Below are 17,207 nucleotides of genomic sequence, written 5' to 3' on the forward strand. Positions count from 1 at the left end.
ACACATCTGACTTCACACTATGTTCACTATTCCTATACTTCTGATCCCATATAAGTGAGTGCATCTTTGTGAGGTGTTTCCACCCATTGTTCAATAATCCATTCCAAATCACTATGTATTGCGGGGAGCCGAGAAGATACAAGAAGCCAAGGAAGGGAGCTTGTCTGAACGGTGCAATTCCGAAGGCAGTCTCCTAATCAGAAAAAGAGGCCTGCCTGAACGGTTCAGTTCTGAGGACAAGCTCCTAATAAAGAAAAGGGACCTGTCTGAATGGTACAATTCCGAGGACAGGCCCCAGAAGACAATAAGGCTCGCCTGCTGACATAGGTGGAAAACTAAATTTCCCAGGAAATAATTTCCATTTTGCGTTGCTGAGTGGGGATTGTTCCATGGATAACTTAGTATTTTCTGTTATTCACTTGCTATTCAGTTTTACCCAGTCTTTTCTGATTATTTACTTATTATTCTTATTTCCCATTCTTATTTTCCTGTAGTGATTTGTGACTTAACAAAATTACAACAATAATATAATAAGAATTTCATCCTGAAGGACTTTTCCTTTATTTAAATCCAACTTAGTTAAAACATAGTGCCTATCTATTAACTAATTATATAGTAAACTTTAGAGTTAGGATTTTAATGAGGTTCATAGAAGTTAGACATATATTATCCAAGAAACCTAGCTGTGAGTTTTGTCCTTGATTTTAAAAGCTTTTAAGTGATAGCTAGTTTAGTTAAGTTGGGGTTTATACTTACTTACACTATCTCCCTGCCATAACGCTTTGAAGATAAGCACCAGTCTACAACAAGGTTTGTGAATGCCAAATTTTTGTGTCTATAAACTCTTCAAATTGTAAAGACTGGCTGGCTATGGGATGATTTGTTCTGTCTCCTCCTTTCCACATGATGTATTGTACCTAATTGCCCTTAAATTGTACTAAGTTTAGTTAAGATAGCAATCTTAAAACATGATGTATTGTACCTAATTGCCCCTAAATTGTACCCACTAAGTTTAGTTAAAACAAAGATCTTAAAACATGATGTATAGCTGCTATACCATGTAATAGTTAACCAATGTACTTTTAACACTGTGATGTAATCTGTAGCAAAAAGCTGTCTATATAATCAACCACTTATGCCAATAAAATTTGAGCAGTCCAGCACCCTGAAAGAAGGGACAAAGAGGTTGTCTCCGTGTTGTACATTTGCTGATGCGCGTCCCTCCCCTGTCGGGAAAAAGTGTACACTTCCTGGCCCCCGGAGCTGGCCTCCAGCAATGTATCAGTTGAGGAAACTGAGGCACACAGAGGTGAAGTAGCTTTTTACAGATGGCCAGTCACTCAAGGAGCTAGTTGGTCCTAGAATCCTGGGAATGGACTTAATAGCCTACTGCTGAAAATTCATTTTCTTTAAGTTTCATTTTCTCCAGTTCTTGTTTTTTTCTGTGAGTGCACTTGTGTGTGCGCACGAGCACGAACACACACACACACACACACACACACACACACACACACAATTTGCTGGCTATTTCCTCTTTCCTTAATGCTGTTCTGTCCTGTGTTGCTCATAGGTCTGTTTATCCCATAGAGACACTGGGCAAGATACCGAATACCTAATCAGCTCAAGCCAGAGCCCCATAGAACCAGGACCCCTGCCAGGTTCACAGCAACAACAAGATAAACATTTCGTCTACTTCTCTACTTTCTATCCAGTGCACTGGAAAATTACAAATCCAACTACTTTTCTTCATAAGTATTCCAAATACATCTTGCTCCCCCCAAAAAAGAGGTTTCTAATCCATTTATTTCAGCGTTTCTTAGAGCCTGAAATATATTAGAATACATGGATAAAACTGTATTATTTATTCATAAATTTTTATTTGTGGAGTTCCCGTCGTGGCGCAGTGGTTAACGAATCCAACTAGGAACCATGAGGTTGTGGGTTCGGTCCCTGCCCTTGCTCAGTGGGTTAACGATCTGGTGTTGCCGTGAGCTGTGCTGTAGGTCGCAGACACGGCTCGGATCCCACGTTGCTGTGGCTCTGGCGTAGGCCGGTGGCTACAGCTCAGATTCGACCCCTAGCCTGGGAACCTCCATATGCCACGGGAGCGGCCCAAGAAATAGCAAAAAGACAAAAAAAAAAAAATTTATTTGTGCAGAGACGTCTAACTAGTTTAGTATGTCACAGTGGAAGCTTAGAGAATTGGTAAGGGCTGAAATGGGAAGTGAGCTGGACAGGAGGGATTGAGCAGAAACTGTTTAGATCTGGCAGTGTTTGATAAAGTGTTTCTAACAGGAAAACTCTCTTGCAGCTGCTCTTCCTCTGCTTATTTATTATTATTATTAATTTTTTTTATGGCTGTATCTGTGGCATATGCAAGTTCTTGGGCCAGGGATGGAATTCAAGCTGCAGCTGCAACCTACACCACAGAAGTGGCAATGCCAGATTCTTAACCCACTGTGCCAGGGATCAAACAAGCACTGCAACAGAGACAATGCCAGCTCCTTAACCCACTGCGCCACAGCAGGAACTCCTTCTGCTTTTTATTTTAAAAGACCAAATATAGGCAGCTTTCTTATAAAAGAAAGCTCTGTTTAAACTTGATGACTGAAAATACTACTACTACTACTACTACTACTAACAATAGTCACCTTTTATTTGCATGCCTCTATGTGCCCAGTAGTTGCTAAATATTTGAACTCAAGTTCCATGAACTACATACAGTTAAGACTGAGCTGGAATTTGACTCGAGTGTCTATGCTAGGGCCATAGAAGGCTCTCTATACCAGACTACAGCATCTTGCTTTTACCTCCTGCCCAAGTGATCAGATATTAGGAAGCTTTCTTCATATTTGGCATATTTCCTTTATTCCTGAACTAGGTAGATTATTTATTTCTGTCAACCTGAAACCAAAATTAACAACCAGAATTCTAGTCACTTAATTAGGAGTAGGTTTTTGTATTTCCTAGTCTTCTATATACAGGAGGCTAACTAAAAATGAGGCTACCTCCTTCCATTCTCCCTTTTCTGTACAGTCATCTAGAACCCAGCCACCAACCTCCATGATTGGCAACAATGGGCTTAAGCTCTCCTTTAGGGTAGGAGGCACATCTGGTTCTAAGCCCTTGATAGTCACTGGGTTTTTGCAATTCTGTAAACACCCCTCAATTTGGTCCCAGGTCCACAGTCATGGGCAGTGTGGGCTTATGCAACTCAGTACTCACCTGGAAACCCTAGATACTGCTTACCCCTTGACTCCTCATGTTGAAGCTATGGACAGAAGGCACCATCAGAACTTTCCATCTCTTATCTCAAATGCCCTATTTCTCTCATCTCAACCACTGGATATTATTCTCTGTGAATAAGCTTCGTCTGTTTTTATTATTGCCAGACCCCATGGAAAAACACAGATGACAGTGGTAGCCAAATATATATGTTTCAGGCTCAACAGTTGCCAGGAAGCAAGTCTAACAGTCTCCTCTCAATAAGGGGGAGGGGGCTTTCCAATAATTAAATTAACCATGGGGGTTCTCTTCATGGCTCAGCAGTAATGAACCTGACTGGTATCCATGAGGACTCGGGTTTGATCCCTGGCCTCACTCAGTGGGTTAAGGATCTCACCACTGCCGTGAGCTGTGGTGTAGGTCACAGATGCAGCTCGGATGCTGCATTGCTGTGGCTGTGGCGTAGGCTGGCGGGGCAGCTCCAATTTGACCCCTAGCCTGGGAATCTCTATATGCCGCGGGTGTGGCCCTAAAAAGCAAACAAACAAATAAATAAATAATTTAACCATGATTGGGGAGAAATTTGCTTTGTAAAAGCTGCTGGAAATCACCACTTTATTACATGCATCGGGAGAGTGGGGCAATTTCCAACACAAAGTATGGAAAACAAGAGCTTGGCAGACACCAACAACAGCTTGGCAGATCAGTAACAGGAGCCTAATCTATACCCAGGACCTTAGTCTCATCTCTTATTCTTCTCAACCTCTTACCACAAGTACCATGACTACACAATACAGACCAGGTTGAGGTAGGCCAAACCTGGATGCCATGGGCACCAAAAGGACAACACTTCTGCACAGGTATAATAATCACATCTAGTGAATAAGAACACTTTAGATGACTATAATAGAGACTGTTAAAATATTTAAGTTTAGAGAAAATATTTTGTAAATAAAATATTAAAATATTTTAAAAAGGAAATATTTTCATTAAGTCCTATCATGTTTTGTTTGAAGTCTTAGAATGCTAGCACTTACATTTTCTTTGTTCCTATGAATAAAGAAGAGATTATAGGATTTTTACTATCACAGACCATTCTCCAGAAAGAAGGGTATGCAAAGGCACAAAATAATTAGCAAGACACAACCTCCCAGAAACAAATTTGGGTTAAGACACCAGTTTAGTGATTTGCAGAATTTTAATACCATAAAAAGAACAATTTTTCTTTCCAGATGAGCAAACAAAGGCACAGATTGGGGGCATGACCTTGGCAAGTTCACATAGCCAAGTTTTACAGGTGTCCCTGGCTGCAGGTTCCATAGACTCCACATTACTGGCACCTCTTGGCTCTCAGGTTCCTACAAGGCCTTAATGACCTTGAGAGCAGAATTAGCATATCAATTAAATTGCTTTCCACCAGCCTCTTCTAAATCAGCTTTCAAAACAGCAAAGGAAGCAATGCCTGTTAAGTTTCGTTTTTCACAACACTGCCTACTTTAATTTCACTTTCTACTTTCAGTTTTCATCTTGGTTTTCAATTTATCTTTGCAACAACACACCCACAGATTACATCACTAGCTCTTGTTTACCCCACTTATACGTACAGCCCTGCTCTAGGGCTTAAATTTATCTGGAAATCCACAAGACAGACTAGACAGATCACAGAGGAGCCCATCCAGCTAAACCAAACACCGCAGAACTGCTGCCTGACTCACAGCAACCATGAGGTAAGGATTTCTCTGCTTCTCTGTCTTTCGGTGTAAAGTTTTTTTAAAAATGTTAATCATACTATTTCAACAGATTTAGTTTCAGCGATATCATTTCCATACTCTTCTATTTGATCATCTTCTTTAGACTGAGTGTGTGTGTGTGCTCATGCACATTCATACACATACATAAACTGTCTTACTAATTCAGACATTTTTACTTTTGTTAGCATTGCCCTGAGGAAGCTTACCTCATGTTAAAGCCCAAAGAAGGGCAGGGAAGTAGGAAGAAAGAAATGGGAGAAAAGGATTCCAATCTCTGAAATAATTTTCTACCAACCTCACTTCTGTCTGACCTAGGAGGATGGACAATTTCCTAGATAGAGATATTTGTTTTCCAGCTCCCCACCAGGAGGGAAAGTAGGACCCACACAGCTGTGTGAGCCACAGTTGTGGGGTCTCTCAGATGTCTTGAGGGAAATACTGTGGGGGGATGAATAGGACAAGCTCACTGCTTAGAGAACAAGACCTTTCTCTGCCAGCTTCCAGTTTCATGATCTGCACTGACACAGGTTCCTACGTCAGGTCTTGTCAATCTGTCTGGATGTAATTTTATATATACACACACACACGCACACATATATATGCACATATATATGCATATATACGTACACATAATTTGTAGAACTTCTAGTCAGGGTAGTAATATGATTTTTACTGTGATTAAATTACATGTAAGATAAAATTTACTACTTTATTTTTAAGTATATAATTTTGTGATATTTAGTGCACTTGCAACGTTGTGCAACCATCACCGCTATCTATCTTAAGAACATTTCATCACACTGAGAGGAAATCCCATACCCTTAAGTAGTCACTTCCTACTCATCCTTCATCCCTGGTCCTGGCAACCATTAATCTGCTTTCTGTCTCTATGGATCTGCCTGTTGAGGATATTTCATATATATGGAAGCATATAACACATGGCTTTTGTGACTGGCTTATGACACAGCCACAGATACTGTAGCTTTGTAGCAAGTTTCTAAATCAGAAAGTGTGAAACCTTCAACTTTGTACTTTTTCAAGATCATTTTAGCTATATAAGATCCCCTGAGATTCCATATGAATTTTCAGATGGCTTTTTCTACTTCTGCTAAAAAAAAAAAAAAAAAAGAAAGAAAGAAAGAAAGAAGAAAAAAAAAAGAAAGTCATTTGATTTTGATAGGGATTGCATTGGATCTGTAGATTGCTTTGGATGATACTAACATCTAAACAATATTGTCTTCCACCCCACGAACACAGGATGCTTTTCCCTTTATTCGTGTCTTTTTAAATTTCTTTCAGCAATGTTTTGTACTTTTCAGTGCACAGGTCTTTCACCTTCTTGGTTAAGTTTATTAAGTCTTTTATTCTTTCTGATACTATAGCAAATAGAATTGTTTTCTCAATTTCCTTTTTAGATTGTTCACTGTTAGTGTATGAAAAACAGAACTGATTTTTGTGTGTTGATTTTGTATACCACAATTTTGCTGAAATTAGTTCTAACAGTTTTTTTGCGTGAAACTTTAGGATTTTCTATCACAAAACCATATTGCCTGTGAACAGAGATAATTTTACTTCTTCTTTTTCAATTTAAATATATTTTATTTCCTTTTCTTGACTAACTGCCCTGGCTAGAAAAGAAAGAACTACGTTGAATAGAAAAGCAAGCACCCTTGCCCACCTCCTGATCTTAGAGAAGAAGTTTTCAATCTCTTGCCATTGAGCATGAACCAAACTATGGACTTTCAATAGATGGACTTTAGTACCTTCAGGTAGTTTCCTTCTATTCTAGTTTATTGAGTGTTTTTTTTTTTAAACATTAAACATTTTAAATTTTGCCAGATGCTTTCTATATCCATTGAGATAAGAATGTAAGGGGTTTTCCCTTCTTTTCTTAATATGATATATTAAATTGGTTGATTTTCATACACTGACCATTCTTGCATTCCAGGAAAAAAAATCCCACTTGGTCATGGCATATATTCCTTTTAATACGCTGTTAAATTTGGTGTGCTAGTATTTTGTTGAAGATTTTATATCACTATTCATAAGAGAAACTGGCCTATAGTTTAACTTTTTTATTTTTTAATTTTATTAATTAATTTATTATTATTATTATTTCTAATAGTTATTTCCCCAATACAATTTTTGTTCTACTGTACAATAGTTTGTATCTATTAACGCCTAGCTCCCCAACCACTCCACTCCCTCCCCCTCCCCCTCCCCCTTGGCAACCACAAGTCTATTCTGCTAGTCCATGATTTTCTTTTCTGTGGAAAGGTTCATTTGTGCCTTATATTAGATTCCAGATATGAGTGGTATCATATGGTATTTGTCTTTCCCTTTCTAACTGACTTAATTCAGTATGAGAGTCTCTAGTTTCATCCATGTTGCTCTGAATGGCATTATTTTGTTCTTTTTTAAGGCTGAGTAGTATTCCATTGTGTATATATACACCACATTTTCCTAATCCAATCATCTGCCAACAGACATTTGGGTTGTTTCCATGTATTGGCTATTGTGAATAGTGCTGCAATGAACATGAGGGTGCATGTGTCTTTTTTAAGGAATGTTTTGTCTGGATATATGCCCAAGAGTGGGATTGCTGGGTCATATGGTAGTTGGTGGGAATGTAAGCTGGTACAGCTGGAGATCAGTATGGAGATACCTTAGAAATCTATACATAGAACTACCATATATTTTTTAAAATTTATTTATTTATTTTGCTTTTTCTTAGGGTTGCATCAGCAGCATATGGAAGTTCCCAGGCTAGGGGTCGAGTCAGAGCTACAGCTGCCAGCCTACACCACAGCCACAGCAACTCAGGATCTAAGCTGTGTCTGTGACCTAGACTGCAGCTCATGGCAACCCACTGAGTGAGGCCTGGGATCAAACCCACATCCTCATGGATACTAGACAGATTCGTTTCCACTGCGCCATGACAGGAACTCCCTAACTTTTTAATTTTTGTCTTTGGTTTTGGTACTGGGGTAATACTGGCCTCACAGAATTTATGAGTTTGGAAGTTTAGTATTCTTCCTCTTTAATTATTTGGAAGAGTTTTAGAAGAATTAGTGTTAATTCATTTTTGCAAGAAGTCCAACTCCTGGTTTAAAATCTACACATGATTTTTCAGGCTTGACCACAGCAAATTACAATGACTTTACCTGATAGGCCTCACAGGAGAAAGTGTCTTCCTTACACCAGACTTGGTGCACAGCCAATACACTGCAATGTCTGAAAGGACTTGTAGTCAAGGACTTAGCCATCCCCACCACCTTTTTTTTTGTCATCACACTCTTCACGTGTTTGCTTCCTAGCCCAGAGGCCTTCATTCCTTGGTCTCTCTGAGTCCATGGGCAGAGGTCTTCTTTAAACACCTCTGCTGAGACTTCCTTACAAGGGAAAGGAGAGGGAAAATTTGAAGACACTTTTCCCCACTCTGACTCATTATCCAGTACTTTTCCCCTCCTACCCTTTCCCCTTACCCTTCCCCTCTACTCCAGGATCCATAAAGCCCAAGAGAGTTTTGTTTAGGACTTTCAGCCAAATCTATACTGATCTACCTGACCTTGCACTGGTGTTTTCTGTGGGGGAAAACAGAGCATGAGAGTCAGCATTTTTTCCAGTTTTAGCCTCTTGCTTCTATCATTACTGTAATAATTAAAGGCTTAACTCTTATTTTTGACATGTTGTTTTACTTGGCTGCTTTGACACCTGGTAGCTCAGCTCTCTATCTTATAGCTCATCTGTGCTCCTGACACTGAAAATGTATAGAATTCACTGGTGCGACCACCTGGTCCTGAGCTTTTCTTTGTGGAAAGGGTTTTAAAGCTTTATATAGTAATATATCTAGTATCTCCTAGATAAGCATCTGTTTTATTGTTGATTTTTTTGCATTTGCGTCATTTCATTTGAGAGGAAGGTACTCCACCCTGTCGGCCTCTTTCCTATTGGAAGTGTGGAATTACTAATGTAATCGAGATGGTCAGAAACCACCATAGGGGCCAAATTTTTTACTCAGTAAAAGGCAACTATTTCTGACTTGGACATGCAGAATGTTTTGCTCTCCTCAGTCTCCTCTCCCCAGCGCAGCAGGCCTGTTGGGGCAGTGCCTGCCTATGCTGAGAGAACTCCACCACTCTTCCGTACCCTGTCCAAAGACTGGCTGGATCAATTCAATAGGACATGTCAGATCACTGCATCTTACATTCCTTGATCCAGTGCCACCATTTAAAACCTTGGTTAGGCCCAACTCTTTATACAGGAAATCAGTATCTTAGAGAGAAGGAGTAAGAGGAAGTGTTTTTCCTCTTGAGTTACAAAAGAAACTGCCTTACCAACGGACCAAATGGAAAATACGCTACTACACACACACACACACACACACACACACACACACACACACACATGCCTTCAAGCAGACTGTTATGCTCCTTTCTTTCTTCCTTTCTTCCCTCCTTCCTTCCTGCCCTTCTTTCTTTCTTTCTTTCTTTTTTTTTTTTTTTTTGCATTTTAGGGCTGCACCTGTAGCACATGGAAGTTCCCAGGCTAGGGGTGGAATCAGAGCTTCAGGTGCCGGCCTATGCAACAGCCACAGCAACTCAGGATCTGAGCCACATCTGTGACCCACACCACAGCTCATGGCAATGCCAGATCCTTAACCCACTGAGTGAGGCCAGGGATCAAACCTGCATCCTCATGGATACTAGTCAGGTTTGTTACCGCTGAGCCACAACAGGAACTCCTCTCATTTCTCTTGACACCATTATAGTGATGGGAGTGGGATAAACCATAGTAATACTTGGGCCAAGGACTTCTTAATTCAGAAAGACAGAGTAGATGTTATTTCTCTTTTCCTCATACTAAGTACAGTTTAAAACCCTATATGTAAAATATAAAACAAATATAAGAACACAATGAATGTTAGATAAAAGGCAGACTAGCTAAGATACTTGGGACTCCAGGAACAACACTGTAGTGAGTTCTGTGGGCTTCCTCTTTTCTGCATATGTCTCAGACTGGGTGTTGGAGGAACCAACAACCTAGAAATGCCAGCAGGCATAGATAGAAAAGCCTGCTCTCTCTGGCCAAAGGACCAAGAAAGGGACAGCCTAGCAAAAAACAAAACAAAACAAAACTTAATAAACAACCATTCTACTTCAGCCAAATGCCACAGGAACAATCAAACAAAAACTGTAGCCCCATTTCAAACTCTGCCAGCAAAGGCCAAGTGGGTAGCTTAGGCTTCTACCCTCACCAGGCTACTGCTAGGCACCCCAACTCTCTTCCACATCCCACTCCAACAGATGATGCCAGAAAAGACCAGGTGGAATGTACAAACTTTCATTCCCTCTAGGGTGGTAACAAAGGTCCCTCTCTCTATAGTGTCAGTGAGGACCACAAAGGGTGTGTGGACATCAGCCCCCACCTGGTGGTAATGAGGTACCCCCCCCCAATTCCCCATTGAGGTGCTGTCAGAGAGATCCCATCAAGTTCAGGGTTTTCACCATCATCAACAGGTAATAAGGCCACTCTTCCCCACTCACCTCCCTTCCCAGCATCAGTATAGGCCACACAGAAAAGAGTAACAAGTCATACCTGCCCCTCCCAGCCAGGGTGGTATCAGAAGAGGCTGGAAGGAGCCTGAACCCCCATCCCCATCCAGCAGTAATGAAGAGCCCAGGTTCCCCATAAAGTGCTATCAAAAGACAGGTGGGTAAACAGGCTTCCACCTTGATCTGGCAGTGTGGAAGGAGGTGTCCTTCCCTTTTCTCTAGAACAACAATATCACAGAAGGCCTGCTAAAACAGACTAATATGTGACTCAGAGTCCCATAATATAATACCTAAATGTACAGATTTCCATTAAAAACTCATATCAAGAACCAGGAACATCTCAACTTGAATGAGAAAGAAAAACCAAAATACTGAAAAGACACAAATATTAATCAGTATTACCTAAAAAGGAGTTTAAAGTTGCCCTCATAAAAATTGTTCAGTGGGCAATTACAAACACATTTGAAACCAATGAAAATATAGGAAGTCTCATCAAAGAAAAGAAGATGTAAAGGAGAACCAAATGGGAATTTCAGAGTTGAAAAGTACAATAACCAAAATGAAAACTCAATGAATGGGCTGAAAAACAGGATGGAGAGAACAAAAGAAAGAATTCATGAACTTGAAGAAAGAAGATAGACATTATCCAATGTGATACAAATTTCAAGTAGCTGACCAAAGTGCAAATATGATAAACCCAAAGAAATCCAAGACACATCACAGTTAAAATTCTGAATACTAAAGACAAAAAAACCCCATGAAACTAGTAGAGAGAAATGACACCTTAGCTATAAGGGGGGTGGAGATGGGGAACATACAAGCAATTCTAATAGTAGCTTATTTCTCATTAGAAACCAGGGAGTCAGAGTTCCCACTGTGGCTCAGCAGTAACAAATCTGACTAGCATCCATGAGGATGTGGGTTTGATCCCTAGCCTTGCTCAGTGGGTTAAGCATCCAGCATTGCCATGAGCTGTGGCTGTGGTGTAGGCCAGCAGCTGTGGCTCCGATTAGACCCCTAGCCCGGGAACTTCCATACACCATGGGTGCAGCCCTAAAAAGTAAAAAAAAAAAAAAAAAAAAAAAAAAAGAAAAAGAAACCAGGGAGTCTAGAAGAAGGGGCATAACTACTTTGCAAGTGCTGAAAGAAAAGATCTTTCAACCTAAAGTCCTATATCCAGCAAAAATATCCTTCTGGAATTAACAGGAAATCAAGACATTCTCAGATGAAGGAAAACTAAGAGAATTTGTCACCAGCAGACCAACCTTTAAGGAATAGCTAAAGGAATTTTTCCAGTGAGCAAAAAAGGAAATAAAAGTAATACAAACAGAAAGAAAAAACAAAACCATCCCTATTTACAGATGCCATGATGGTCTACACAGAGAACCCCAAGGTATCTATAAAACAACTCCTAGAACTAAGAAGTCAGTTCATCAAGGTTGCAGAATACAAGGCTGACATATAAAAGTCCATTGTATTCCTACATACTAGCAATACCATGTGAAAATTAAGTTAAAAATACAATTTTTATGGCTCAAAAAGAAACACCTAAGTGTCCTTAAGTGTAAATCTAATATAACATGTTATATTAGACTTGAATGTCTCACACTACAAAATGCTAATGAAAGAAATTCAAGAATATCTAAATAAACAGATATAGCATATTCAACACAGCAGAAAGGGCAAATTCTCCCCTAATTGATAAAAAATTCCTATCAAAACTCCAGCAAGACTTTTTAGAGAAATAGAAAATATTAATCTAAAATTTAAATGAAAAAGCATAAGAACTAGCATAATGATTTTGAAAAAAAAGACTAGAGAGGGACCACCCTACCCAGTTTTAAGACTGATTATATACAGTAAGCACGATTGTAAGGTGGAGGGATAAACATATAGATCAGTGGAACAGAACAAGGAACCCAGAAATAATCCCACGCAACTGATTTTTGATAAAGGTACAAAGGTAATTCAATGGAGGATGAATAGTCTTCAACAAACGGTGCAATTGAATATCAATAGGCTGAGAAATGAACCACATATATGAGGTAATCTTCATATATTCTGCAAAAATTAACTAAAAATGGATAACATATATATATATATATATATATATATATATATTTTTTTTTTTTTTTTTGGTTTTTTAGAGCCACACCCATAGCATATGGAAGTCTCCAGACTAGGGGTTGAATCAGAGCTGTAGCCACCGGCCTACACCATAGCCATGTGGGATGCGAGCCATGTCTGCAACCTACACCACAGCTCGCGCCAACCTGCACCAAGGCTCGTGGATCCTTAACCCACTGAAGAAGGCTAGGAATCTAACCTGCAACCTCATTTCCGCTGCGCCATGAGGGAAACTCCTCAAAATGGATCACGGATTTAAATGTAAAATTATAAAACTTGTAGAAAAAAACATAGGAGAAAATCTTCAGGACTTTGGGCCTGGTGGAGCATTCCCAAGCATGATACCAAACACATGATCCATAAGAGAAAAAAGAAAAAAATCAATAAATTATGCTTCATCAAAACAAAAACTTTTGCTCTTCAAAAGACCTTATTAGAGGATAAAAAGCCAAGGCACACACTGAGGGAAAATATTTGAAGACCAAATACCTCACGGAGGACTCATATCTAGAATCTATAAAGAATTACTGAAATCCAACCATAAAAAATAATCTAATTAGAAAAAGGCAAAGGATATAGAGATATTTCACCAAAGAGTATATGTGGATGATGAAAAAACACACAAAAAGATGTTCAACACCACTAGCCATTAAGGAAATACAAATTAAGACCATAATGAAATACCGCTACATGACTATTAAAAGAGCTAACATTTTTTTAAAAGTGAAAATACTAAATGCTGATAAGAATGCAAAGAAATAGATCATTCATACATTACTGGTAGGAATGAAAAATGATACAGTTACTCTGGAATATAGTTTGGCAGTTCTTAAAAACATAAGCACACGCTTACCATATGACCTAGCAATTTCACTCCAGGGCATTTATCCCAGAGAAATGAAAATTTATGTCTATATGCAAAGTCTTGTACGCAGCTGTTCACAGCAACTCTATTTGTCATAAGCCAAAATGGGAAATAACTAAAATGTCCTACAATAGATGAACAGGTAAATAAACCTTGATACTCACACACTGTGGGAAATGACTCCCCAAAAGAAAGGAATGGACTACTGATAAAACTCAACAACTCGGATAGATGTCAAGGGCACTACAGTGAGTGAAAAAGGCAATCTCAAAAGATTACATAATATGTGAATCCATGTATATGACATTCTTGAAATGTAAGACTAGAGAGATGAAGAACATATTACCAGAAGCTAGGGATGTTTGGAGAGGGAGGTAAGAATTGTGACTATAAAGAAATAGTATTAGGGAGATGTCTGTGATGATGGAGTGATTCTCTAACTTGATCAAGGTGACATGATGATTCCATGGATTTACTCATGTGATAGAATGACATAAAGCTATATGCATAGTGTACCACTGCCAATTTCCTGTTTTCATATTACTACACTTGGAGAAGATACAACCTTTGGGAGAAACTGGGTAAAGTGTACACTGGACCTTTGCAAATTTCTGTGAATCTATGATTATTTCCAAATAATAAGTGAAAAAAATTGTTCAGATATTATCTCATTTAGTTGGTCTTAATTTGTTGCATAATCTGTAGACTAAGGTCCTGAAGTCAACACTATTTCCTCAGGCTCTGCCTTCTTTTTTTTTTTTGCTTTTTAGGGCCACATCCATGGCATATGGAGGTTCCCAGGCTAGGGGTCCAGTCGGAGCTACAGTTGCCAGCCTATGCCACAGCTGTAGCAACATGGGATCCGAGGTGCATCTTCGACCTACACCACAGCTCACGGCAACGCCAGATCCTCAACCCACTGAGTGAGGCCAGGGATCAAACCCTCATCTTAATGGATCCTAGTTGGGTTTGTTAACCACTAAGCCACAATGGGAACTCCTTTTTTTTTTTTTGGCTCTGCATTTCTAACTGGTCTCTGTCCTAATAATAGTAATAGGAAAATAGGAGACTCTTATATAGCATGAAATATGTATGCTTTAAGTGCCTTACACATACAGGCTTCGGAATCCTCACCAAACCCAGGGTGATGAGTCTATTATTACCTCCATTTTGCAAAGGAGGCTCTGAAGCATGGAGAGATGGTATGGTTAGACAGTGCTAGTGCTGGTGTGTGGGGCCAAGCAAACTGCGTTCAAAGGCCACATGAATCTTAGAAATACAGGAACGTGAAGGAAAATGAAAGCAGGTATACCTTTTTCAAGGCTAAGCTCTAAATATGAGGTGTTTTATCTGGCTTCTTTCTATTGGCTGTTTGTCACTAACAAAGAAAATCTGCTTTTTTTTTTTTTTAAACAGTAATAATGCTGATGAAGATCAGATCAAGGATAAGCTGGAACAGTTGAAATGTCATTTTACATGGGAGTTGGTCATTCAAGACACTGAAATACCTGATTTAGAAAACAGGGTCTTGGAGGAGATTGAGTTCCTCGACACCAAATACAATGTGGGAATACACAACCTACTGGCCTATGTGAAACACCTGAAAGGCCAGAATGAGGGAGCCCTGAAGAGTTTGAAAGATGCTGAAGATTTAACCCAACAAGAACATACTGACCAATCAGAGGTGAGAAGGCTGGTTACCTGGGGCAACTATGCCTGGCTGTATTACCTTACGTATCGAAAGGCAGAAGCCCAGATTTACCTGGACAAGGTGAAGGACACTTGCAGGAAGCTTGCAAATCCCTCCAGCTATAGAATGGAGTGTCCTCAGATGGACTGTGAGGAAGGATGGGCCTTGCTAAAATGTGGAGGAAAGAATTATGAACGGGCCAAGGTCTGCTTCAAAAAAGCTCTGGAAGCAGACCCTGAAAATCCTGAATTCAGCACTGGGTATGCAATCACCATCTATCGCCTAGACCACCTTAACAAAGTAGCAGGTTTCGATGGGCCATTTTGTCTGAATGCTCTAAAACAGGCTGTCAGGCTAAATCCAGAAGATGCATATATTAAGGCTCTCTTTGCCCTGAAGCTTCAAGAATTAGGACAAGAAGATGAAGGAGAAAAGTACATTAAAGAAGCACTGACCAAGGAGTCCTCAAAGACCTACGTCTTCCGACACGCAGTCAAGTTTTACCGAAGAAAGGGCTCTCTGGATGAAGCTCTTCAGTTCTCAAAACTGGCCTTGAAGGCAACACCCTTCTCTTCTTTCCTGCATCACCAGACAGGGCTTTGCTACAAGTCAAAAATTACCCAAATAATGAAAGCTACAAATTGGCAGCCTAAAGGAGAGGACAAAGAAAACATCAGCAGACTAATAAAATTAGCCACAGGTCATTTTGAATTTGCTGTGCAACAAAAGCCCACATTTGAGATTGCTTATATAAACCTGGCAAAAATGTATGCAGAAGCAGGCGACCACAGCAAAGCAGAAGATACTTTTCAAAGAGTGTTGTGTATGGAATCACTTGAAAAAGAGATACTGCAAGAGATACATTTCCACTATGGCCGATTTCTGGAATTTCAAAAAAAATCTGAAGTGGATGCGATTAGTCATTATTTAAAAGCAGTACAAATAGAAACGGCATCATTCGAAAGGGATAAAAGTATACTTTCTTTGGAGAAATTGGTTTTAAAGAAACTTCGAAGAAATGAGTCAGATGCAGAAAGCTTAAGCATCCTTGGGTTTGTCTATAAATTGAAAGGACAAATGAATGAAGCCCTGGAGTATTATGAGCAGGCCCTGAGGCTGGCTTCTAACTCGGAAAAATCTGTGGGACTTGATCCCTAAGCACCAAAATGTGGACCACTCTCACACTTCATTTGATTTTTTTCTTTTTTTTTTTTGGCCACTCCCGTGGTATACGGAAGTTCCAGACCAGGGATCGAACTTAGGCCACAGCAGTGCCAACGCTGAATCCTGAACTTGCTGTGCCACAGTGGAAACTCCTCATTTGATTTTAGGTGGATATATACTAATCATCTTTTCTGCTAGCTGCTTTCAGAAACATACTATGTAATTCACTGCAATGATGTAATTTTTGGACAATTTTTCAAACCTGATAAAAAAAACATTGGTTGTATTTAGAAAATAGGAAAACAGTGTATATTTCTGTGTGTGAGAAAAAGGAAAAGAAAGAAGAACTTTCTCTGTGAATGTTACACTATTGAATAGAAAAAATAGTTTGTTGAACATATTTGTGTGGCAAATAAAACTCTGGACTTACATAAAATAAAATTTTTAATTCATTCATTAATCAACAAGTAGTTTTCAGTGCTAGGTACCAAAAATACTATGGTGATGAAGGGGAAGAAAAATTCTTTTTCCTCTATGCAGCTTAGGGTCATTAGCTAGGGCCACAAATTAAACTGACAAAAGACAGATTAACAAGAGAAAAATTAACAAGTTTATTAACATAGGCATGGTGCATACACATGGGGGTACCCAGTGCTGAGTAACTCAAAAGGGTAGTTAGAACTTGGGCCTATACAGCATCTTAACAAACAAAGAATACATTTTTAGAGAAGTGATAAGGCAAAGGGAAAGAACTTTTGAGTTTCTAAGTGGCAAGTTGTAGGAAGGCACATACAGGGGGGAACCTAATGGAAGGTAAGAGCTAGTTAATG

General features: G+C 39.4%; 2 protein-coding genes across 2 annotated transcripts in view; one reads left to right on the plus strand and one right to left on the minus strand.

Moving 5' to 3' along the window:
• Positions 1 to 17,207, minus strand: part of LIPA (lipase A, lysosomal acid type) — a 123,368-nt gene that overhangs the window by 101,297 nt on the left and 4,864 nt on the right. The window lies entirely within an intron of this gene.
• IFIT1 (interferon-induced protein with tetratricopeptide repeats 1) lies at positions 4,735 to 16,818 on the plus strand. Its single transcript, NM_001244363.1, has 2 exons — positions 4,735 to 4,952; positions 14,940 to 16,818. Exons 1-2 carry the CDS (start codon positions 4,948 to 4,950, stop codon positions 16,369 to 16,371), a joined length of 1,437 nt encoding a protein of 478 aa, NP_001231292.1. The 5' UTR covers positions 4,735 to 4,947; the 3' UTR covers positions 16,372 to 16,818.

This window comes from Sus scrofa, chromosome 14 (assembly GCF_000003025.6).
Source record: "Sus scrofa isolate TJ Tabasco breed Duroc chromosome 14, Sscrofa11.1, whole genome shotgun sequence".
NCBI lineage: Eukaryota > Metazoa > Chordata > Mammalia > Artiodactyla > Suidae > Sus > Sus scrofa.